General features: G+C 43.0%; 1 protein-coding gene across 5 annotated transcripts in view; it reads right to left on the reverse strand.

Annotated features, from left to right (window-relative positions):
- PIGN (phosphatidylinositol glycan anchor biosynthesis class N) overlaps positions 1-25,217 on the reverse strand; it is a 103,824-nt gene that overhangs the window by 34,197 nt on the left and 44,410 nt on the right. For all 5 annotated transcript variants that reach the window (XM_084510814.1, XM_084510816.1, XM_084510817.1 and 2 more), the window contains exons 13-17: positions 12,342-12,420; positions 5,132-5,314; positions 1,800-1,936; positions 669-768; positions 455-547 (exon numbers count right to left, since the gene is read on the reverse strand). In XM_084510814.1, the coding sequence (XP_084366940.1) occupies positions 455-547; positions 669-768; positions 1,800-1,936; positions 5,132-5,314; positions 12,342-12,420 (592 nt within the window). The remainder of the gene's footprint in view (positions 1-454; positions 548-668; positions 769-1,799; positions 1,937-5,131; positions 5,315-12,341; positions 12,421-25,217) is intronic.

Genomic DNA, 25,217 nt, shown 5'->3' on the forward strand with positions numbered 1-25,217 from the left:
ACAGAAAACTGATAGCTAGCTCATAGCTATCCTGGAATGAGGACAGAAGCATGACACATGACAGCAACAGCCAGGATACTGGACTCCAGGAAAAAAAAACAGAATTCTGTCAGGTTGTAATCTAGAAAGATAACAACTGTTCTTGCCTAAAATCAGTGTAGACTAGGATGCATGACAGCTGTCAGTCAAAATGTCTGTCAAATCGGTTCTGATTCTTAACCAATCCTATTGCTTGTCTCATATATAAGAATTCTATCCGAATCACATGAAATTCCCTTGCTTTGCTACATGTTGCTGATAGAGATCAGAGTTAGAGCATAACTGAAAATCAGAATCAGAAGCAGCATTACAAAAGAGATGAATCCCAACATCCTAAGATGCAACCATCTGCCAGTCACTTAAAATGTTTTTGTTGTTGTTGTTGTTAAGTAAAGCAATAAAAACCATACAGTACCTTTGCTTGAACCCACAGCTGTGTGATCACTGGCCAGCCAGCAAAAACAAGAAGACCCACAGTGAGTGTAGCGCGGTAGAAAAAGCTGAAAACCTAATAAATAAAATTCAATATAAGATTGAAAACCAAGCACATTAATAAAACCTACAATTCCTCAAAGAGAGAAATGGTAGCAATGAGATACCCTGTTGATACATACAAATAAGATACTTACTAGTATTTCAATTCCCAGTATAGAAATCAAGATGAATCCTAGAGACTGACTGATTGGAAGCGACCGGAGATTTGCAGTGAGGTTTTGAATAACATGAAGTCTGTTCAAAACAATGGAACACAATAACCATTACTGTAACACAACAGAAATAATATAAAATTTTACTGCTTTGAAGGACAGGGGCGAGGGGTCAGAGCACAAGAAATGACTGAGGTATTGCAGATCCTGTCTGCAGCTAGAAATTAAGATTGGGTGATGGCCTGAGGCTCCTTCTGCCCAGTTTTATTTGATATAAAACCTACAATAAAACCTTCATTTTTTTCTCTCCCATTTCTGGCAGATCTCCATGAGTATTTGGACAAGCTTCAGATTGCTTTTTATCCAAATTGACTCTAAGTTTATGAACATCTTTGGTTATGCTGTGCTTAATGTCCATCATAACTGATGAAACATTCACATGCTTTAGAGGGAAAAAAAAACAGTTATCTCTTCCAGTGTTTTATGAGGCAGCTCATTATCTAACTGCAGTTGGTCTCATTTTCCCTGAATAATACCTAGTTGGTATCTACAGAATTGCCAGTAGATTATGGAAGTAATAGAAAACAGAAAGGAAGAAGTCTTGTTGAACGTGAGGTATTTAGTCAAGTTAAAGCCAGACAAGACCAGTTCACTTCAGTATCAGAGCACAATCCTCAGTATGACTCGCACATCTTCTCCAAAAGCAGCTGGAGTTCAGCACACCTAACATTCCCAGGATCAGACCATTTCAGAATAACTAAAGAAAAGGAACAACCTGCTCCATTTTACCCATTTTTGGTCAAGATTTTAGCACCTGTTTGTTCCAAAGTACTGAAAACATCTCATCTTGGAATAACATGAATTTATTTTCGCTAAAAGAAAAGATATCTTCTAGAACTGGCAGCTGCATTAGTCTGTTTGGAAACTGTTCTATATGTCAAGTGAAATATAAACCAGAGTACTCTGGAATGTCTCAGAAAACATTTCACCAAATTTAATTATGGTTGTATCTATTTTTCTTCCAAACTTACAGAAATAATTTAATTATCAACAAAAAGGACACACAGACCTGGTTTTATAAAACATGATTTCTAAAACGTATTCTTTACTCACTCTCTCATAACTGCATACCATACGGGTACGGGCAGCAGACAGTATATGTAGTATGTCCAAGGAGACGTTTGGATCAACAGGAAAAATGTTATCATCATCCCAACAAATGTAAAACCGTACAAGAGCGCTGCAGATTCCTGAAAAACAAATGGTTAGACAAACATCACTAAAACAGCAATGAAATGGTTTAAACTACAAGCTATTTTCCACTTGTGGAGTTACACCCTAAAGCAAATGCTATGTTAGAACAGCCACTCAAGCTGCCTCGTGTCTATGAATACAACTCTGGATGCTGTTTCCACAGCCCGATTAAAAAACTGCAGAAAGATTTGAAGATCTACTTCTAAATATTGCTCTACGTAGGGTCCTGCAGTAAAGTCTGCACAGGCAAAGTGCACTTGTACAGTCTGGAAGCCTAATGCGTGCAACACTATTTAAGTTCAACAGAAGCTTGAAGTCCAGTGGAAGTCAGAGCATGAAGAGTCTTGGAAAAAAAAAACACAACTCTTAAATTTAGGTTCTAAAAATAGACTCGAAGTATAACCTTTTGAGTTCAAGTTCAGAGCATTACAGTCAAAGCATTTAATGAAAATTCCATTAGCACACGTCTCCTTCTCCTACTTGAGGCATTTATAAGAGAAACAAATTAAAATACAAGACATCGACTCCTACTGAGATCAGCTCTTCAGGATTTAGTGGCAGCTACCGAAGGGAGACTGCCACTAGCCTTCCACAGCTAAGTTCCCCTACGTTACTCCTGATCCCCTGTAGTTTCCACCTTTGGGCATTAAGCTAAGCCAGCCCCAAATTCAATTTCCTGCTAACAAAGCAGAGATGAAAGCAAGGATGGTGGTGCAGGAGCTGCCCTGTGAGCCAACCCAATTTTTCCCGGTGCAAAGACTGATGCACCTGCTGAAGAGGCAGCACAGGCTGATGGGGACTAATCAGCAGTTAGCAGCAGGCTCTCACTTGCACAAAGAAGAGCATTAAACAGTCAATCCATCCACCTTTTACTTGGTCATTGAACTACTTTTCCTTCTTCAGGTAAAGGAAGATTACATGCAAGTTTGAAATGAACAATTTTATCTTTTGGTATTGCAACTTGAGGTTGTGAAGGCAGCTTTAGCAACGGAGCAGTCCTCAGCACAATGGGTAGGTAATGACTGAAGAATCTGTTTTCTTTTAATAACAGAACTGCCAGTTCCTCTGAATGAGTTATTTCAAAGGATACACGACTACGCTAGATGTGCTGAGAAGACAAGACACTCAATTAGCAGGTCACATCGATGGGTTAGCAGTTTTTGTTCTCCTCCCCGCCGTAATTGACATAAAACTGCCCTGATCTAAGCTGACAGCAAATGCAAGTTCTAAATGATTTTTAAAATACAATTTCTGCTAAGATACGCCATTAAAGGGAAAAAAAAGTCATACAGAAAGCTGACCTAATGCAATATGGTTCCATTAGTTTTAAATTTTACATTTGCTGACACGTACACAAAATGAATATGTATAGATACGATACACACACAATGGAGTTTATTGTTGAACGAGTAAACCACACACAATCAACGTTTTATTCCACGCTGAGATAAAGATTATACAATCCAATAGCTGGTCATGCACTGAAGACAGAAACTGATTTCACATTTTCTGTGAATGTTTAAAATTAGATTAAAAGGTTAGGCTTCTTACTAAGTGAAACACCCCACCCCAAAAGAAAAAAAAATGTTTTCTCATAAGCAGCATAAGAAGCCACAGACTTTTATAGATGACATATACAGGATATGCAGTTTCATTATTCAAAGGCTGCTACTGGATCTTATACGGCTGTGCTTTGCACAAAACTATTTGTCAATGGTAGATTAGTTTCTCAGCAATATTCTTTAAGTAGCTCTGATACTATCTGTAAAGCAAATAACTTCCATGTAAGAAGTGTCAGGCTCACACTGTGACTCCCTGAATATATATGAACACACAAAAAAAAAAAAAATATATATATATATATATACAGAAAAGGGCCTGTTATAAAAACAGTGAAAAGAAAAATTCTACATGCAACAGAAGGAACCTCTTTTTTTCCCCACCAGTGTTGCTGGCATAAGTTTTGCGTAACATTTTTGAGATTTTACCTGTTGAAAGTAACGAATTATTTTAGAAGTGAAATTTTATGTTGACTAAAAATACTACATTTTTGCTTATGCTTTTAACATACCCAATATTCAGTCTAATTTTTGTAATTATTCTGTTCATATCTAACATAAGCATCTTGGACTATTTCTTCTACGTTCTTTGATGAAAGAAAACCTAAGTAATGCAGTACATCACTTATGAATATTTTCTGATTCAATTCTGTTTGATCATTTTCATTAAAAGCCAAGACTCTCTCATTTCAGCCAGTTGTAAAAACATCAAGATAGCACGATGGGAATTTTCTCAGAGTAATATACTGAAGGCAGTACAGATGCTACAGGAATACTCATTGCCAAATTAAACAATTTCTTTTACTCTGAAACAAATCCTTAAGTCTGGGAGGTTTTTTTTTGTTTGTTTGTTTGTTTGTTTCTCTCCATAAAGCTTTCATCTTCCCCTGGTGAAATGCTAGCTTTTAGCTGGTTCTCCTTTTTGAGGTCTCTCTCTTCTGATGAATGACTGAAACAAAAATGAATTTCCTAGGATTTTGGATTTTGTGAAAAATCAAGCCATTATAACCTTGTTAAAAAGAGCTTCCTCTTTGATATTTTCTTCTCTACTCTTGCAAATCGTAAAGGGCAAGAGTGCAAGCTGACCTGTGAAACCACAGTTCACCTTTCAATTAAAACAGGTTATACATTTTAAAAATGCCATCATAGAATTGCAAGGCTTCTGAAGACTGATTACCCACCACTACTGAGGACAGGAACAAAAGAATCTACATGCAAATTTTTTGGCCCTACAGTAGAAAGCAAAAATCAAAATGGAATCTAAAAGTCTGTATTGTTCATTGTATAACAATGCCCATTACTAGAGTGCTGACTTTATTACAGTTAAAGTTGAAAATTGACTTCTGGTTAAAGACCGATTCTCTAATAATTTTTTAGCATTTAGTAAAATGCACAGTTGTAAGAAAGAAACTCAGAAAACACAGTATTGCATATTCTGACTTGTAATGCATTGGAATACTGATCTGAATTAATGGTCCAAACAATAACACCAGGCAGGATTACAGCAGCTGTTTCCATCTGTGGTCAACAGAACAGAACAGTGGAATGTGTGCAGTTTTATCTCCTGCACAGAGGCACCAGGCACACATAACACTGAAAACAGGGAGAAATCACTGCATATTTCTGACCTACCTTATTACTACTCTGGACAGCCTTAGTCAAATTGGTATGGGTCTTGACAATCACCAGAATCACGTAAGTCATCCATCCCATGAAACCCATTGCGATACTTAGGCCCAGGAATAATCTGTCATATGTATGGTAATACGACAGGCCTTCCAAAGCAAGGTTAATCAGGGTTTTGCACAGAGATACCTAGAGACAAACAAAAAATACAAGCAACAGTTTGAAGTAACGTAAGCTCCATACCACGAATCAACCCAACCAACAACTGCAGCTCAAGCAGTTCTGCTGTTCCTGGCACGTGTCCTCTGTACAACCAGGTATGGTGTTTTGGCCAACATCAACTACTGGAGTGTGCACCGCTTCAGACTCCTGTTGGACATAAAGTCAGCCATCACTTGGCTCTTTCACTACCCAACCGAGCCATGACAGTGGTTGAGATGCTGAAAGTTTCACAGGCTGCACATCTTGAACACCGTCTATTATAAAGCATACCACTTGTTTGTCCCATCAGCATTTGACCTTTACAGGTGACCCCTGAAAAAAAGCAGTCACAAGCTTCTGAGAGCACCACATTTAAATAGGAGGATAACTATGGATACAGATTATACTGGACTGTACTAAGTTTAATCACAAGTAGTCTCTCTAGCTCACTACCTCCCTCACTGTGCTGACCCCAGTGATTTTCCCAAAGATGGGAAAAAAATGTGTAATTTATGGTCACAGAGGATTCTCTGATTGATAGAAAGATCTGTAAGGAAGGGTATAATAAGAAGTTAAGCACACATCATGATGCTTCTTTATATGCCCAAGTATCCATTAAATACTTTGTTATTATTATAATTGTCTTTATTAATTCGCCTGATATGGTTCTCAAGGGTAGGCATAGTAGTGGACATATCACATCCATCTCCCAGTAGAAACAACACTCTTTTCTCTTGGAGCACTCCATTTCCAGTTCCTGCTCAATTTGAGGAAATGTCCATCAGTAATGTGTCATTACTCCCTATGACCCACAAAGTACTAGGAAATTTGAAAAAAGAAGTTCAGATCGTCCTTGATCAGATCAGAGGTCAAGTACAAGGATAAGGACAATGATATTTAACATTTGTCTCACTGTCAAAATCCTTTGAGAAGCACTCTTACACATAAAACACTTGAAAGGGCACAAAGTTCCTCAAAATAAATGAATTATAGTATGCTGATATCATCTGCTTGCTGTTATCTGTTAAAGCAGGTGACAGAGATCCTATTAAACCAAGAAGTTGGGACAAAGTTTCAATCAACAGAAAAAAGCATATCAAATATTGAAGAGCCTGATTTGTTAGTCCTCAAAAGAGTGATCATGAACACATAGGGTACCTGAAGCAAACAAGGGGTAAAGTTTGTGTATAAGAGGTCTCAAGTCCCTAGACCTCTACAGCCTCTGAGCAAGCCCAAGTTCAGACGAAAGAAAGCTGGAGAGGGACTCTATCAGGGAGTGTAGTGATGGAGCAAGGAATAATGGCTTTGAACAAATGGAGGGGAGATTTAGATTAGACATGATGTGAGGAAGTAATTCTTTATTCAGAGCACAAAGTGCACATGGGCATTAGGGCTGAAGATGCACCTCGCTTCTGTTCTTGTCCGTAAAGAATAGAATAAAATTACATAAAAACCAGTGTTAACAATAAACCCAGGGCACAGGACGGAAGGTGCAGGGCAGTCCCTGTGGCCAAGGCACAGCCTTTCTCTCTGGCAAACCAAATGGCCTGGGGGAAACAGCCCCAGGAAAGGGGTCCTCAGCCCCCCCAACCCTCCTCCTTGTCTACATGAGGGCATCTTCCAGGCTGCTCCCAGCACAGCCACCTTTGGCCACACGTGGGCCACTCCATCGTGGAGCCTTGCTGAGGTCACTGGCCACCACTGCCCTGTGGGCCCTATAAAACAGGCCCCCTGCATCTGGCCCAGCATTCGCTGAGCTTCGAGGCGCCCTGACTGCCAGCCAGTGTGGCAGGAAGGAGACCAGAAGAGTGAGGCGAGCGGCAGGCCTCTCGGTGAGTGAGGACAGCCATGCTGTCCAAAGAAGCATCAAGAAGGAATGCACCTGAGCAGGAGAGGTGTTGTGGGCACAGGGATGGTACCGGGAGCACAAGAGACACCAGTGCTCGAGGGACCTCTGGTGCCCAGCCCACAGAGATGTGTAAGCGGTACCAGTGGTACCACAACGATGCAGGGAACAGGCTGTCCCCTCAAACACCCAGTGACAGGGGGCCTGGGCCTTACTACAGGCACAACAGAGGCGTGGGGCAAAGGCAGGAGCGTCAGGCAGACAGCCATGGGGAGCAGAGGCGTGCCCATAACCCAGAACACAATGCGGGACCCAGGCATGGCTGTAAAATGGACGGCAGTGTCAAACCCCTGCATGGAAATCAACCAGACAGTGGCACGGGGCCTAGGGGTGGAACTGGACCACCCCCTGGTTCAGCACCCCGGCCTGAGAACATTCCGGATGGAAGCCATCCCGTGTAAGGACTGGCTTGTCCTTCTGCCAAACACCATGAAGCCCGTGGAGATGGATCCACCAGATGTGGAGGAGCCGATGGAAGTGGATCCACCTCGGCCAGAACAGAGCTGCAACTACCCCGGCATGTCTTTGCTCTGTGCCATCACAGCACCCCAACAGCGTCGCTGGAGTGCCCGGCAAGCTCCCTACTCATCGCGCAGGCTCCATCCCCACCATTAGCTTGGAGTCCCCAAACACCACAGACATCCCACAAGCTTACCTGCGGGATGTCCCAGCAATAAAGAACTCTGTTGCCAATGCTCAGGGGTTGTGTGAGTGCTCCTTTCCCAGCCCTTGTGCCAGAGGCGGCGTCCCTTCTGCACAGAGCCTGGAGGAACAGCACAAGAGAGCACCCAGCTCCCTTCGGGCTGCTGCTGTGCTGGGGTGACAGCAGGAGTCCCTGAGGGCCACCATGCACCTCTAACATTTGTGAAAATAGACTGGGGGTGAAAATAGTAGGCTCTTGTGGGGGAGGGGGCTGTTCCTCCTGAACAACCACTACACGTTTTGAGGCCCTGCTTCCCAGGACGTGGTCAAACATCGCTCGTTGATGGGAAGTAGAGAATATTTTTTTTTCCCCCTCTCTCTGTGCTTCCATGCGGACTTCTTGTTTCTTTTTTACCTCCCCATTCCCTTTCCCTTTAATTAAACCTTTCTCATCTCAAACCTTGAGTTCTGTGTTGTATTTTCTCCCCCTTCCTCTTTGAGGAGAGGGGGAGTGAGAGAGCGGTTGTGGTGGAGCTCGGCTGCCCACCTGAGTAAAACCACCACACCTGAACCCGCAGATGGAGGCTGGGGGAGCAAAGTCCCACCCGCTGTCAGTGAAGAGCAGGTTTGACACCACCTGATGAATCTAAACAGGTACAGGTCTATGGGACTTGATGACATGTATATCAGGGTCCTGAGGGAACTGGCTGATGGAGCTGCCGAGCTCTCCATCAGAGTTGAAAAGCCCTGGCATTCAGGCAATGTCCCTGGTGAGTGGAAAAATGGAAACATCATGCCCCTACTCTTCAACAATTAAAACAAAGAATTGAACAAAGAGCACTACTCTTCAACAATAAAACAATTAGGAGACTTTTCTTCTCAGAAAGAGCGGACAGGCATTGGGACAGGTTGCCCAGGGAAGTGGTGGCATCACCGTCCCTGGGGGTGTGCAAGGCAAGGTTGGACCTGGTGCGTAGGGACATGGTTTAGTGGGTGACATTGGAAGCAGGGTGATGGTTGGACCAGATGATCTTGGAGGTCTTTTCCAACCTTAATGTTTCTATGACTCTGTGTTACACTGATCGGATACAGCTAATTTTCCAGCCTGAGCTGGAAAAGAACACGTGGAACATGTGGTCCAAGGTAGATAAGGCTGCGATTTGCTAGGTCCTGCATTTTTGCCACCTAACCCAACACATAAAAGTGGCCTTAAAGGAGCCGGAGAGGGACTCTAGCAGGGAGTGTAGCCACGGAACAAGGGATAACGGCTTCGAACAAATGGAGGGGAGATTTAGATTAGATGTGATGTGAGGAAGAAATTCTTTATTCAGAGCACAAGTGCATATGGGAATTAGGGCTGAAGATGCACCTTGCTTCTCTTCTTTTGCGTGAGGAATAGAACTTATTACCTAAAAGCCAGTGTTAAAAATAAATGCAGGGCAAAAGGTGGGATGTGGAGGGCAGTCCCCGTGGCCAAGGCGCAGCCTTTCTTGCTGGCAAGCCAAATGGCCCGGGGGAGCCAGCCCCACACAAGGCGCCCTCAGCCCCCCCAGCCTTCCTCCTTCCTCCACGTGAGGGCATCTTCTGGACCACTCCCAACACAGCCACCCAAATTTGGCAACACGTGGGCCACTCCATCACAGGGGCTTGCTGAGGTCACAGTGGCCACCACTACCTCGTGGGCCCTATAAAAAGGCCCCTGTGCCGCCGGCCCGCCACTCGCTGAGCTTCGAGGCCCCCTGACAGCCAGCATCCGCGGCAGAAGGCAGCCCAGAAGCAGCAAGGCGAGAGGCGGCCCTCGTTGGTGCGAGCGGACGGCGATGCAGTCCCAGCGAGCACCAGCAAGGAAGGCAGCCGAGAAGAAGCGTCATGGGCAGAGCACCAGCGGCACGACAAACACCAGTGCCCAAGGCCGCTCTGGCGTGCAGCCCAGTGACAATTCCAACTGGTACCCTTGGCACCACAACCATGCGGGGAACAGGCTGGCCCCTCAGCCATCCAGCCACAGGGGGGCTGGGCCTTCCCAGTGGTGCAACAGCGGCGTGGGGCGAAGGCAGCAGGAGCAGTCCGACAGCCACAGGGAGCACAGGCATGCCTACCATCCCTACCACGGCGCGGGACCCAGCCAGGGCCATACACCAGATGGCAGCGTCGGATCCACGCACGGAAATCAACCCGACAGTGGACGTAGGCGTGGAACTGAACGACCCCGTGGTTCGGCACCCCGGCCTGGAAGGCATCCTGTTTGGGCAGTCCTGGGCAAGGACTGGCTTAGCCTTCTGCCCAGCACCGAGGAGCCCATGGAGGTGGATCCTCCACAAGACACGGAGGAGCCAATGGAAGTCGGTCCACCTCAGCAAGAACAGACCTGGGACTCCAGCGGCACATCTTGGTTCTCTGCTTTGCGAGCACAGAAAGAGCGTCGCAAGAGCGCGCGGCCAGCCCCCTACTCGTCGGCGCGCGGGCTCCATCCCCAGCATTAGCTTGGAGCCCCCAAACACCATGGACGTCCTGCAGGCTTACCTGCAAGGCGTCCCGGCAATAAAGAAATCTGTTGCCAATGCTCAGGGGTTGTGTGAGTGCTTCTTTCCTATCCCCCAGCCCTTGTGCCAGAGGTGGCGTCCCTTCTGCACAGAGCCTGGAGGAACAGCACAAGAGAGGACCCAGCTCCCTTCGGGCTGCTGCGCTGGGGTGACAGCAGGAGTCCCCGAGGGCCACCATGCACCTTTAACATTTGTGAAAATAGTAGACTGAGGGGTGAAAATAGTAGTGTGTGAGTGCTTAGAGGTGGCTAATTTCTTATCCTACGAGTGAGTTTCTCTACCTGAGTACTTGGTAACGACAGACGTGGAGAAAGTTGAGGTACTCAACAACTTCTTTACCTCCATCTGCACTGGTAGGCGGGCTTCCCAAGTCTTTCATTTCCCTGAACCCGCAGATGGAGGCTGGGGAAGCAAAGTCCCACCCACTGTAAGCGAAGAGCAAGTTCGAGACCACCTGATGAATCTAAACAACAGGTACAGGTCTATGGGACTTGATGACATGAATCCCAGGGTCCTGAGGGAACTGGCTGATGGAATTGCCAAGCTCTCCATCAGAGTTGAAAAGCCCTGGCATTCAGGCAATGTCCCTGGTGAGTGGAAAAATGGAAACATCATGCCCCTACTCTTCAACAATTAAAACAAAGAATTGAACAAAGAGCACTACTCTTCAACAATAAAACAATTAGGAGACTTTTCTTCTCAGAAAAGTCTCGGACAGGCATTGGAATGGGTTGCCCGGGGGGGGGGGGGGGGTCACTGTCCCTGGGGGTGTTCAAGACAAGGTTGGACCTGGTGCGTAGGGACATGGTTTAGTGTGCGACATTGGTAGCAGGGCGATGGTTGGATGAGATGATTTTGAAGGTCTTTTCTAACCTTAATTTCTCTGTGATTCTATTCTATGACCCAACACTCAAACTTGCAGGTTTGACTACTGAAAATGATTAAAATACATCCTGTAAGTAAATCTGTAACAGACAAGCAGTAGTTGGAAATAAAAAAGATCTGTTCCCACACCAAAATAGATCCATTGATGTCAACTGAGCTATTTCCAATTTACAATGATGTAAATGAAAAGGTACAAGGTATAAAATAGGTTTAGTTCTTCTGTGCATGAAACAGTAGTTTATAACCTTGAGAAACATATTAAGAAAAAAAAAAAAAGAGCTGAACCTTAGCACATAACAGAATTATTCTTCCATGCATTTGCTAGGTTAAATGCAATCTTACAGATTCAACTTTTTCATGGGCTTTTTCACACAAAAGTCAGTAACTAACCTAACCCTGTTAAAATGAAAGTCGTCTTTGTATCATTTAGCTCTGCAAATTATTTCTGTGAATGTCAGAATACAAGCACTGGCAAACTGCAACCATCAGGCACCCTGTCTCACTGAGTAGCAGAAAACGCTTAGGAAGGTATTCAAGACTTGCAAAGCACAGAATGATTCCACATAAAGCTCTCAGTTTCTGACAAAGTGAAATGCAAAATTAAAAACATGAACAGCTGGTTCAGGTAAGAGAAGTACAAAACAAAGCAGGGTCTACGACAGAGCAAGTCACCATGCTTTTTCATGCAACTAGCAGCCTAGGAAGGATGATTATGATCTACATTCTTTAGTTTCTCTTTGAATTTACTCTTTTTTTACAGTGGAAAAGATAAACATACATTGTATGCTGCTATACTGTGGAATGGTAGCAAAAAGTTTAATAGCTATGAGTAAAAACTGAGTAAGTATTGTTCAATAGCGCTGATGTCATGAAATGCAAAACTTTGGAGACTTATAATGGGATTTTATTTGTGTTGGTAAGTGAGATGTGCATCAGAAGGACAAATATTTTCTGGTTTAAGTTAAACAGATATAAATATATTTACATATAACAGAAGTTCTTAAAGTTTCTATAAGATAGATAGCAAAGGTGCACTTACCGCTTCATCATACTTTTGCTGCTGAATATACAGTCTTGTTTTCTTTAAAAAGTTGATCTGTTCAGAATCAGAAAGTGGCCTGTCCAACAAAATAAACAGATATCAACATTAATGCTTCTTTTCATGAGCAGAGGAGGAGACAGAAAAACTTCACTTTGTAATCAAAAATGATTCTGGAATGAAATGAAACAAAACAAGTTTTCCAAATTTCATTAGGGGAATGCTCCATACCTCTATATTCATTTTCACACGTAAGTCAACACTGCTGCTGTCTAATTTACTCCAAGAACTTTGGATTAATAGACACATCTTTTATTCCCAGCTAATACTGCTGGTGAAAATTCTCTCCCTTGTGCATTATTATTGACCACTGCCCTGAGCAAGAAGCACTGCACACACAAGAATTAAGCAAATTAACTGATTTGATGATACTCATGGCTGTAAGATGTTTGAAAGCCTGTCAGCAAAGGACAAATTGTTCAGGATCCACAATAGCCATAGATGATGCCTAACAATCTTTTATTTAAAAAAAAAAAAAAAAAAAAAAAAGAAAAAAAAAAAGAGTTTATCTCCTCTTCCAGGAAGCTGTCAACAGAGTCCCCATACCAGGGGATAGCACAATTACCTGACAGCACTGAGGCCTGTGGTAAAAATCTCTGACTTTAATAAGTTAGATAATCACCCAAAATCATTTCTACAACCCTTCCTTTCCAGGAAATATCACCATGGGTGAACAAACCAGCCAACCAAGCCCCACCAAACAGAGGAGGAAGGAGCTGAGTCCCTTGCCACTTTGTTCCAGGTTAAGGATGGCAGCAGGGCAGAGGATCCCCTGGGCAAATTGTCAGCCACTCGCCCTCTCAGCACCACAGAGGAAAATTGTCATGGGTCCCAGATTCATGACAGCTGATAAACAGATACAGGAAGGTTTTCCTTCACACACTCCACAACGCTGCTGAGCCACAGCATCATCTTCGCAGCACCCCCAGCACGATGGCCCAGCAGTGTACCATTGGCCCTTGCGCACACTCCTCCAAACGCAGAAATCCAAACTTCACGTTTCAGGCTGTGCCAAGTCCAGATCCACCCTTGGGGTCTCATTCCTTTTATTTTAATCAGCAGCAATAACCTGGGTGGGCACTCAGTTGAACCACGGGGGCCGTTTTTGATGTGATGCACCCACTGCCTGGAAACACTTCCTCCTGAGCATTTGATATGAGCTGTAGGAGCTACCACTGCCTGCCACCCAGAAGCAGCTGATGCATCATCAATGATACATACACGCTATCTTGTGAGCCACGAAACCGATGTGAAGGATTCTGTGATTGACCAACCTGATTTTTTTTTCTTTTACTATTACTAAAAGTACCCTGATGTGTTTTGCTGGATTGCTTTGATTTCAGAGCACAGCAGTATTGAGCAGGAGTCTTCTAAAACATATAAGATAATAGCAGCAAAATATCTATCTTTTGAAAAAGGTAAATAACTAACTGCATTTAAAATGTTCAGCTGTTTTAAATCTAGAAGAATCTAAATGTGTTATCTGTAAACGAGAAGGAAGTGAGAGGCCCCATGGAATTCAATGCACTCCGTAACAGAAAAGCAACAGAGGAAGAAAGGCAGATGAATGACATGGTGGTAGTGAGCATTTAATCACATTAACTTTGGAGGGGAGGGCAGAAGACTTCAGAAAATAGCCTTGAAAAGTAGCAGAGTGAATGCTGGTTGTTTCTGCACCTTCATGGTATGTCCCGATGAACATCAACCCTACAGCTCCAAAGGCCGAGGGCTACCAGCACGTAGCCAGAGAGCGTGCACCAAGGCTGCTGATAATTCAAGGAGGAATCAATTCTTCAAGCAGGCTAACAAGATGCTAGCACTGCCTCAGAGAAATCTTTGATCTATCTAGTTTTCCTAATGTTTTTGGCAGGGCAAACTGCCAAAGGAACCAAACCCACGTGGCAGTTTCCACCTTGTGAGTAACAGGAAGAAGAAGTGCTAACTTTTAGGTAAGGATTTAAAGAATCTGGAATAAATATTAAGCAGCTTCATTTAGAACTTCAGTTCATCCAAAGGGTTCCTACGTGAATTGTCTCATTTTTATTGTTTTATATGTATGCTTTCTGACAATTTTATCCTTCTAATATTTAATGCAAAGGTTTAACATGCTAGAAAAGCCTTATTTTTACCTTTCATTCTCTATTCTTTCCTACAGTCATTTAGCTATAAATCCCTTAATTATCTTTTTACTCTCGATGAACCATTTTAATATTAACGAACAAGTTACAGTCTTTACCTATTCCTTCTTCGATGACAGCTCCCGGGATCTCTGCACGTGGAACGGTGTAACAGACTAAATGTTTTTTTAAGCAGAAAGGTTCAGGAAGTCAAATGCACAATGCAATTATTATGTCAAATGGGGTTGCCATTAGCGAGTGCGCAGTTAATTCTCAATAGCTACCGTCGTACCACACATTTTACCTTACTTCCATACACATGGATTTCAAGGTACTGACAGTACAATTATGTATGGATTACTTCTCTGTTAAGCTAATGAATTCTACCAGAAACTGAGGACTGTTCACACATACTTGTATCAAAATGCAAGTATTCATCCTGAATACAATGTTTGATTGTCACCTTACATATTATTTGCCTCAATATTCAATAAAAACTAAAATAAGCCATGAGAGGATTTTTACATCTCACGCCAGACTAAAGAGAAGAGTTACTAAACACGCAGATTATTCCTCAGTCAAGGTCTGAATGTAGTTCACCATAAGCAGCTTATCATCCACCAAGGATCTCAATTCGCATCCTAAACCTGACAAAGAAGATGGGAAATTTAAAAGAAGACCTTCACCAGAGGTAGGAGAAAGAGCAAAGCGATAAAGCTGACCCACGAATAGAAGAGGAAAGTTGTCTAGAAAAGGGAGAAGCCAGGGACTTAAATAAACAAACAGCCCACAAGTGGCCCAAAAAAAAAAAACCTAAATGAAGTCAGAACAAATGAAAAAAACAGAGCCCAGAAAAAGCAGACACAGACTTGTGTGCATGGTACTTGGATTTTACCAATTTTCTGTATTTCCCATACTACCCCCTGATAAGTGTTTTTAAAACTGTTATTAGATATAAACATCTTTGTTTATTTCAGCCAGAATATGTTCCAGAACAAATAACACATCAATGTAAAAGCTGCGTGCAACAGATCACTAAAAAAAAAAAAAGTATCACAGAAGTGGGAAGAGAGAGGAAGAAGAAATAACTCACGCAACCTAGGGCAACTAGACACCATAAGATATCATTTTCCTTATGGGATAACAAATGGAATTTATACCTACAAATGAGGCTCTGCAACTGGACTTCACTCAGGTACCATGAAATTAAAAATGAAATACTTGCATGCTAAAATCACATATGAAACACAGCATGCTGAACAATGTGCAACACCAGAGACCTTGAGACTTACTGAAGCATCACTTAGGAGGAATTTAAGAATATTTAGAGGTACTGAGAATTCAAGGCAATGCTGAAAATTAGTGGATTTAGCTCCACCCCTATGTATTCAGTAATGAGAGGTTCCACCGTAGTATAATACTATACATTACAAGGTAACCAGACTCTGGAAAAGGAAAAAATAAAGCTGAAAATTGCAGAAATTTGAGGCAAACAGTAAGGAACCATCCAAAATAAAGGAACAGAGAAGAATAAAAAGTAATACCTAAACAAGTATTGTATCTATTCAAAGATGATTATGAATGATGGTTAATTTTTGACTACCTGAACACATACAGGATTTCAGTGCATGAGTACAAATAGAATAAAATTTATCAGGTGTCAAGAATTTCAGCCCTTGCAGACAAAATTTATGGGGTGCTACTGTCTGCTAATTCCAACAATCAGAGCACAAAGTGGAAATGCTGTTTGGTAGGTTTTAATTTTAGATGTGACCAAACAACAAAACTGCAAGGCAAACGTGGATATGAGAAATTAAATCTTGAACTATTCTTAGCACCAGTTAGTTTAATTTTAACTTAATTGAAACCATTCAGAAGGTTTAGAATATAAACCAGGTAGTGTCAGAGACAAGAGTAAGCAGGCCAGTTATTTCCCTGTGTTTCAGCGTGCAGCAATCCCAGAGGCACTACTAGTATGGTAATGTATTCTCAAGGTCATTTAATGCACACACGTGCAATTAATATTAATAGTAATTAAGTGAGTTTAGTGATCATTATTAAAGAGATTCTGAACTCTACAAAGAGAGCTTAAAGTTGTGAATGCACATGCTCCTCCTGGCTACCCTTCACCATCCAGTTCTACAAAATTAGAAGTACAACTAGTAAAAATTAAGTCTTTTTGCTGTACCACAATATCCTAGAAGTCTTGTTTTTGCTGTATTTGCCTATTAATAGGGAAGAGAGAGCAGCTGTCCTCCTTTCGTTGAAGAAAACATTACAAAATACATTGCTCACACACCGTAAAATGTAGTACCCTGAGATTTAACTTGAACAAAAAAAACTACGAACTTAATAGTCCCATATATGATAAATAATCTGAATGCCTTCACAGTAACATTAGGCCTCTACATTCTTCACAGGAAATGATGGTGGCACTAGGAGAAGGGTAATTTTGTTTTTCAATATGGCCATCTGAAATTAGCTTTCTAGCTCCAGACAGAGAACTCACAGCTTCATCTGTGAACAAACACAGTTAATTACGAAAGAAAACAATTGGGCTAATTGTGCAAGTGCTTGTAAACCATCCCTTATGAGATGTTAGCTACCCTTCTCATAAGCATACCTGACAGGATTAATCTTTCTAACGCATCATTCACGCTTCATATCAGCTAAGCTATTTGACAGCACTAATAACAAGGCTGAGATGAAGCAAGGCTCTGGTAGCAATGTCAAGGGGACCTCTCTTTGGCCAGTGAATCTTATTTATCATCACGCTACAGAATTACCATCCCCACCAGCACAGACAGCGTGCTACAGTCAAACCATGAAACCCAACAGCAAGAGACATCTTACAGCGACATCTGTACCCTCCACTACCAGTATGTTAATTTCATTGTGTCTGATCATTTGGGTAATGATTTATAGTCGTTATATTGTACAGTACATTTCCCAGAATTATGCCATAAAAAACCCACAGCCCTTAGGATCTGTCGTGGTTTAACATTTAAAGTGCTCCAGATTTCATCATGAAAGTCAAGGAAGCATCACAGACTGGCAGATGCAACATATGAAGAAAAATGCTGAGTTGCTTTTTTCTTTTTTAAAGCTTGCTGCCAAGCAGTCGAAACAAATTTGTTTTCAGTTCCCTCAAACACACACGCATCCCTGTATGTATAACTAATAGACTACTCACACTTGAGAACTTAATTTCTTGCAGGAGAACTCAGTCTCTCCAAGACCAACTCCGTGTACCTCACCATCGTCAGCTCATACACATTACATCCATCGCTCCTTTTTTTACTCTCTCCGTTAGTAAAAACAAACGCAAACAAAGAAACACCGAAACCTGTGCATTCTACAACACTTTCGGGACGACAAGATTTGCAGAAAGCAGTGATCACATTTCTACAAACCATATCCCACCAGCAGCAATAGCTGCTCAGCAGACATCGATCATCTAACTTTGCATATTAGGTATTAGGAGATGGGGAAAAAGACCAACTCTTCCCACTGAGGAGAAACAAAAATCTTGAGGGTAAGGATATGCATCTCTTGAACCTCATTATGAACCCCAAATAGATGTGGAAAGGCGACCCGAATAAAGCCTACTAGGATTTTGTATGCATCAGCTTCTCCTGAACATAGTCACAGGATGGTTTGGGTTGGAAGGGACTTTAAAGCCCACACAGCTCTAACCCCCTGCCATGGGCAGGGACACCTCCCACCACACCAGGCTGCCCAAAGCCCCATCCAGCCTGGCCTTGAGCACCTCCAGGGATGGGGCATCCACAGCTTCTCTGGGCAGCCTGGGCCAGGGCCTCACTGCCCTCTGGATAAAGAACTTCTTCTGAATACCTAATCTAAACCTACCCTCTTCTAGTTTAAAGCCATTCCTCCTTGTCCTAGCACTACACTCCCTGACACAGAGCCCCTCCCCAGCTTTCCTGTAGGCCCCGTTTAGGCACTAGCAGGCCCCTGTAAGGTCTCCCAGAGTTTTCTCTTCTCCAGGCTGAACAACCCCAGTTCCTCCAGCCTGTCTTCACAGGAGAGGTGCTCCAGCACTCTGAGCATCCTCATGGACCTCCTCCAGACTCCCTCTATCACATCCATGTCCTTTTGTGCTGGGGCCCCAGAGCTGAGCGCAGGGCTCCAGGTGGGGTCTCACGCGAGCAGAGCAGAGGGGCAGAATCCCCTCCCTCGCCCTGCTGGCCACGCTGCTTTTGGTGCAGCCCAGGGTACAGGTGGCTTTCTGGGCTCACATCGATCGAGCACATATAGCAGCATCACACACGGCAGGCCTTCTCACCTGCTTCGCTATGAAACTCCAAATTCCCCAGCAGCTGGCAATGAAAGAGGCCTCAGACTGCTGCCTCCCCCAGCAACCTCTTCCTTAAAAAGGCCGAGCGGTCACAGATCCTTGTCCTCTTCTCAAGCAAACTGCTGGCGTTTTGGTAACTGGCAACCTGAAAGAAATCCCCTGGAGGAACGCTGCCCCCCTCATCAGCAGGTTGTCCCACTGGCACCACCCCACCCACGGAGCAGCCCAGGTCTCTGCCACACACCGGCAGTCTTGTCGTGCTGAGTGGGGCCAGTGCTAACATCTCTGCTCTCACCAGGAGAGAAAACAGCCAGCGAAGGAAGCAGTTGCATGTATTCAGACTGTTTACCAACTCTCCCGCTGTGAGGGAGTCATACTAAGAAGGCCAGATTGCTTCCAGTTCAGCAGTTCTGCAATCAGCTGAAATAGTGCTTAGAGGACCAACTATTATTATTTTGATCCACATCACTGCTGCTGGCGAGATGGCATCTTGGAAGCGCAGATATAAAACTTGCCCAGCGCTTTTGCAGGGCTGCTACTCAAAAGATGTACAAGTAATGGAACAACACTTTTTCACAGCCTTTTCGGAGCAGCAAGAGGATCCAAAAACAAAGCCAGTCTCCTGCGAGAGCTGCCTTCAAACACTCCCACTGTACAACAGAGAGCATCTCAGAAAGCATCAGGTAAGAAAGGACAACGCAAGATACTCACAGTGTGTGATGTGAGATCAGTCTGGCAGAAATGTGATTGCGTGCCTCTTCCTGATTCACATCAAATTGGTACTAACAAGCAATCTGAGCGCAGAGATGTGATATTAATGACAGTGCAATCAGAATCAAGCCTCACCTTATCATCCTATCATTTCTTTTAAAGACACTGTGCATACCCTAGCAGCAAGAGAACAAAACGCATAATACAAAGCCCTCCCAATTCTCTATCAAGGGCAGAAAATGATCAGAGAGTGAATAGCAAATGATGCAAAGCCATGAGTTCATTCAGTGGGCCATGGAGAAAAATCAACCCAATAAATATTTCAGAAATCAAAGCCTGGAACCGTGATGTTTACTTTTCATTGAACTCGCTCTGAAGCACAGAGTACATGATGCTACTACAAGCAATGATCAGGAAAAAATCGGGTGCTATAGTTTCACGGACTTTACCAAATTACACATTTACATTCATTTTAACATTCAGAAACTGATTTTCTCCACTTTTAAAATGTCTTTGTTCTAGTTCTTTATATGTGCCTGTTCAAAAAAAAAAAAAAAAAAAAAAAAGAATTGTCTTACTGTATCTTCAAAAGACAGACAGAAAGCACGTACTGTTAGATACAGAAACTTATTTCAGTGTTGTTCGAATAGTGAAATACCAAAGATTAAACGATTCAGTGGGTAACTTGGTGATGCTTAACCTGTAGAGACAGATTAAAACATTTTAGTAAAATGTTAAAATTCAGCCTACGCTACTAAAGGGGCAAGTCCTATGAAATTTAGTTTTCATAGTTTAGAAGATGCAACTCATTTACAAGTGAAAAAAAAAAAAAAAGGTAATATTTTAGTGTGTTAAAGCAGTGCTAAAGAAAAAGATAGTCACACTGAAAAGTTAACCCACCCTAAAGAGTTAAGTTCCTCTGACAGTGCTACCTAAGGCCCAGGACCCTCACTTTTCCACATCCTTCTGATCCAACCTCTCCTCTCCTGCTATTCCACGCCAGGCGTTTCAGCTCTGTAGTGGCTCCAATTCAGCCAGGTTTTTGTGCCTTCTGAATTTTCCAACTACTGTGCTAGGGTAAGTCAGCCAGTCTAGCTGTAGGGCTGCCGTCAGTTGCCTTTGCAAACTTTTTTTCTTTTAATAAATATTAAAGGCACCACATCATGCACTCTGAAAAAAAAAAAAAAAAAAAAAAAGAGGAGTAAGAAGAGTAATGGGAGACTTCTAAATCTTGAGTTTTTTAAGCTGTAAAGCATAATGAAATTACAGAACTTAGACTTCCATAGACTAAAGATACCAAAAAACTTCTCTAGTGATGTATCTCTAAAGCATCTCTACTGCAAGAGCTGCGGCCAAGCGGAGGCCCCTCTGATGAGGTCCCTCCGGACACTTCAAAGAGGAACAGCTGAGTCGAGTCGAGTCACCCGAGGCCTGCACTGCACACCCAGCGTGGCTTTCAGGCTGCGTGGTGCTGCACAAATCCCTTGGCCAAGCTCAGCCAGATGGCTGTACCAGAGGAGCCACGGGCAGCTCTCACCCAGCGCTGGTACTGCCCGCACGGCCTGGCCTTCATCTCACAGCGCAGCAGGAAGTTCTCATGTGAACCTCCGTTTTGTTTGACAGTGGAAATAATAAATAAAATTGATTTACTGTAAGCAAATCACATAACAGTTTGAATGAGGAAAGGGAAGGAACCTCTCCACGGGCAGGATCTGTGCAATGCTGTGGGAAAATCCACCTGGGCTCTGCTTCAGGAAGATGAGGTGGGGTGCCCAGCATCCAAAGGGCCATAAAGTAAGAAGAATATAGATAATGAGCCAACCTTATCTTATGTAAGCAGCTATTTTATCCTATTTGTTGTGCCTTTCTTAGTGAGATCCAAAGAGGCCTGTGCTGTTTCTTCCACTTGACTCCCCCGGTGACGAACATCCTCCTCCATCCCTTCCCACCCCACTGCCTGCCCTGCACACCCCCCACACCCTTTCTACACGACGCCTCGTAACCTCCCAGAAAAGGCCCGTGAGGTTTATCCAAGGTGACAAGCAAATACATACAAGTCTTGTGATACTTTATCTCATACGTTAGCCTCTCAGATTCTCCTAAAGACCTACTTCCCACTTGATAATAAATCCAATTATGTCCAGTCCTTCGGCGCAGCAAGCTCTGCGTGTAAAAACTGAGAGCTTTGGAGTGTGCTGAAACCTGCCACCAGCAGGGTGCCTGCTTTCGAAGAGGATTGCATCCTCCCTGATCAGTGTTCAGAGACTTCAGACACAGCACATTCAGTGACACAGAAGCTTTTTTTTTTTTTTTGCGAAAAACATGTGTTTTATGTGTTTTATAGAAGACATAAATTTCTGATGCATCTAACAGTCCTTAATGTATATAACCACGTGTGTCTCAGGTGCTACTGTTTAAATAAATGTCACTTATTTAAACAAAACAAGAACTTGATGCTTTAAAGGATGCACTGTGTTTACTGACCTCAAGGGACCCTGCCCCACCTAATGATGGAGGAGAAATCACTCGTTTCACTTTGATCCAAATGTCAATTTGTCGAAATATTTCTTAGTGCAGTTTTGAAAGGCCATCAGGCAGAGGGAACAATGGAGTGCTGTATCTTCAGTCACAGGAAGGAAGCAGAGATATTTGTGCATATGGCCTTTCTTTGAAGTTGCTGTACATCTTCAGAGACACTCCACACTAATGAAAGAACTACTTTCTATTGCCATGGCAAATCACAGAATAGTTTGGGTTGGAAAGGACCTTAAGGACCATGCAGTTCCAACCCCCTGCCATGGGCAGGGACACCTCCCACCTCACCAGCCTGCCCAAAGCCCCATCCAGCCTGGCCTTGAGCACCTCCAGGGATGGGGCAGCCACAGCTTCTCTGGGCAGCCTGGGCCAGGGCCTCACCACCCTCTGAGTGAAGAATTTCCTCCTAATATCCAATCTAAATCTCCCCTCATTTAGTTCAAAACCATTCCCCTTCATCCTGTCATTATCTGCCTGAGCAAGAAGTTGCTCTCCATCTTTTTTTTTTCTTTTCTTTTTTTAAAAGCTCTTTAAGTATTGAAAAGCTGCAATGAGATCACCCCAGAGCCTTCTCTTCTTTAGACTGAACATCCCCAGCTCTTTCAGCCTTTCTTTGTAGGAGAAAAATTTCTCCTACCCTCTGATCATCTTTGTGGTCCTCCTCTGGACCCACTCTAACAAACCCACGTCCTTCTTGTGCTGGGGTCCCAGAGCTGAACCCAGGGCTCCAGGTGGGGCCTCACAAGGGCAGAGCAGAGGGGGACAATCACAAATACATGATGCATATCCATGTGCAAAGACTCAGTCTACGTGATTGATATGCATCAAATCCATGCAAACATTTAAGGCAGTCATATCTCAATTTATATGGGAGGGTAGGGGGAAGGAAATGTTACATTTTCACACGGTGAGGGAGAAACATATTTTAATTGCAGTACAGTGCACACACTAAAATGCAGGGGCTTTCTATAGAACTATAGCTATGGAAGTCATAGCTTGATCATACATACCTATAGCTCCTGGATTATTGAAATTTAGCATTCAAGCAATTAAATTACTTAAGAATACTTAAATTACTTTAAGAATGCAACATCAAGGTGGTAAGAGGTTTTTCATATATGAGAAGATACTAACATGACAACAAGTAACAGTTATGCTGTTTCCTGAAGAAAAGTCCACCACCTTTCTTATTGATATACACTGCCAAAGACATTCGAAAAAGCACAGCTAGAGGAAATCAAGCACTCATAATCCAGCTGCCCATCTCTTCTTTGTACGTGGTGGTTCTTAACCTACTGCTCCTGCTGTCTTACCACGGGTCAACCAGAACCTGAACAGCTGGAAGCTGTCTTGCCTGAAAGCATTGAATACGCCAGCCATACACAGCAAGCACTCTTGTGCTTTTGTGTAATTTAATACCTTAAATCTCTCGCACCTGTTGAAATAATCAAGTTGTTTTAATTGGTTTAAGAGGATTTCAATGCAACACTGATGTCCACTCTACTCACCTCACTACAACTGTCCTTCCTGCTACTCTTTTTAGGATTCTGGGGGTGATTTATTTTTTTTTTTTTTTTTTAGGATTTACTGCAGAGTCTGGAGGTGGCAGCTTTGGGAATGCTTTTGCAACAGCAGCATCTGGCCCCTTGGCACACTCCTCTTCAAACAGGGCCAGCTCTGCAGTTGCTTGAAGGTACATCAAGTGGTGAGAATGCTAAGATAATTTCACTATCCTGGACATCGGTCTTCCTGTCAGCTGTCTTCAGATTTGTCCTCCCTCTCTCTTTCTTCAAAGCATCTGGTATTTTGGTACCTGCCTTTCTTACTTACAAAGGTCAGGGCACTGTGCCTGGTAAGGTTTTGTTACACAAGTAACCTCTGAAGACTTGCTTTTCACAGCTGGAGGAAAATGCAGGGAGTGGAAAGAGGTGGGAGGAAAACTCATTTCAGGCAGTAATCCCTTCAGATATCCAACTGGAATTGCCTATAAATATTCTAAACAATTATTCAACATAAGCCTCACAAGTGACTGGCACACAAGCAGGGGATGCTTCTGCTCCTGTGTATTCATTCACCCCTCTAGGGGCAGGTTGTGCACCTTGCCTGGCAGAGTCAGACACTCGCAGCTGAGCTCCTTCCAAAATGTATACTCAGTTTCATAGGTAGCCTCAGGATACACGCTTACACAGATTCGTTCCTTGATGAAGAGACGTGAACTAAATGAAAACAACACTGACAGCCAGACACGTCCCTGTTCATAGATACAGCTACCCAAATTCTGACCTGCCTCAAAGGTGGTCAAGTAGACACCTACTGAAGTTTCCATTGCATAACAATGGCCAGATCCATCCTCCCCATCCTTACAAATTTGACAGATGATTTCAGAGATGCAATTTGGGTCCAAGAGAGACAGGGCACATTCCCAATGGCCTCCTTCCTTCCCTGGCCATTGCGCTATCCACATTTCTACTAGAGGATAGATTCCTTGTGGAGATCAGGAGACTTTATCACTTCAAGAACCTTTCCCTCTATTGCCAGCATTGTGTAAATAAGGCATAAAAACAGGCTTGTTGTATAGATAAGATAGGTTAATGCTTTTGGAGTGAGAGTTTCAATGTCCAACTCAAATGCTAGTTTTTGAGTCATTGCAGCAGTTTTGAAGAGTTTTCTAGTGACGTGGCAACGATACACCTTGAAAATTCAAGCCCAGAAACAGGATCTCCCCCTTACAATATAAGAAGAACCTTTTCATGTTATTTCTTGCTAAAAAATTAAGCTGAGTTTTTCTGGAAAGTTTTCTTTCTACAGAACACATTATCTGTGAATGTATCTCCCTCTATACAATTACTATTAAAGCTGTGTTTATATCAACTTCTCTGGAAACAGAACGTCTCAGTCCGAAATTTTATGTTCATATTTCTTCTGCAATTGACATCCACATTTCAGTTACACAGACTTAAACAACATTTATTAAATTACACCATTTAAGTAATTGAAGGAGGGCAATTCTTAAGCATTTTTGTTTATTTTCTCATGGTACTGAAACAGAATGTGTAATATTCCAAGACGGAGTATTTACTTTTCAAACTTCCACATAAAGTTGATGGTCCCAAAGCCATGAACTATGCTTCACTA

Source organism: Aythya ferina, assembly GCF_964211825.1.
Source record: "Aythya ferina genome assembly, chromosome: 2".
In the NCBI taxonomy this organism is placed as follows: Eukaryota; Metazoa; Chordata; class Aves; order Anseriformes; family Anatidae; genus Aythya; species Aythya ferina.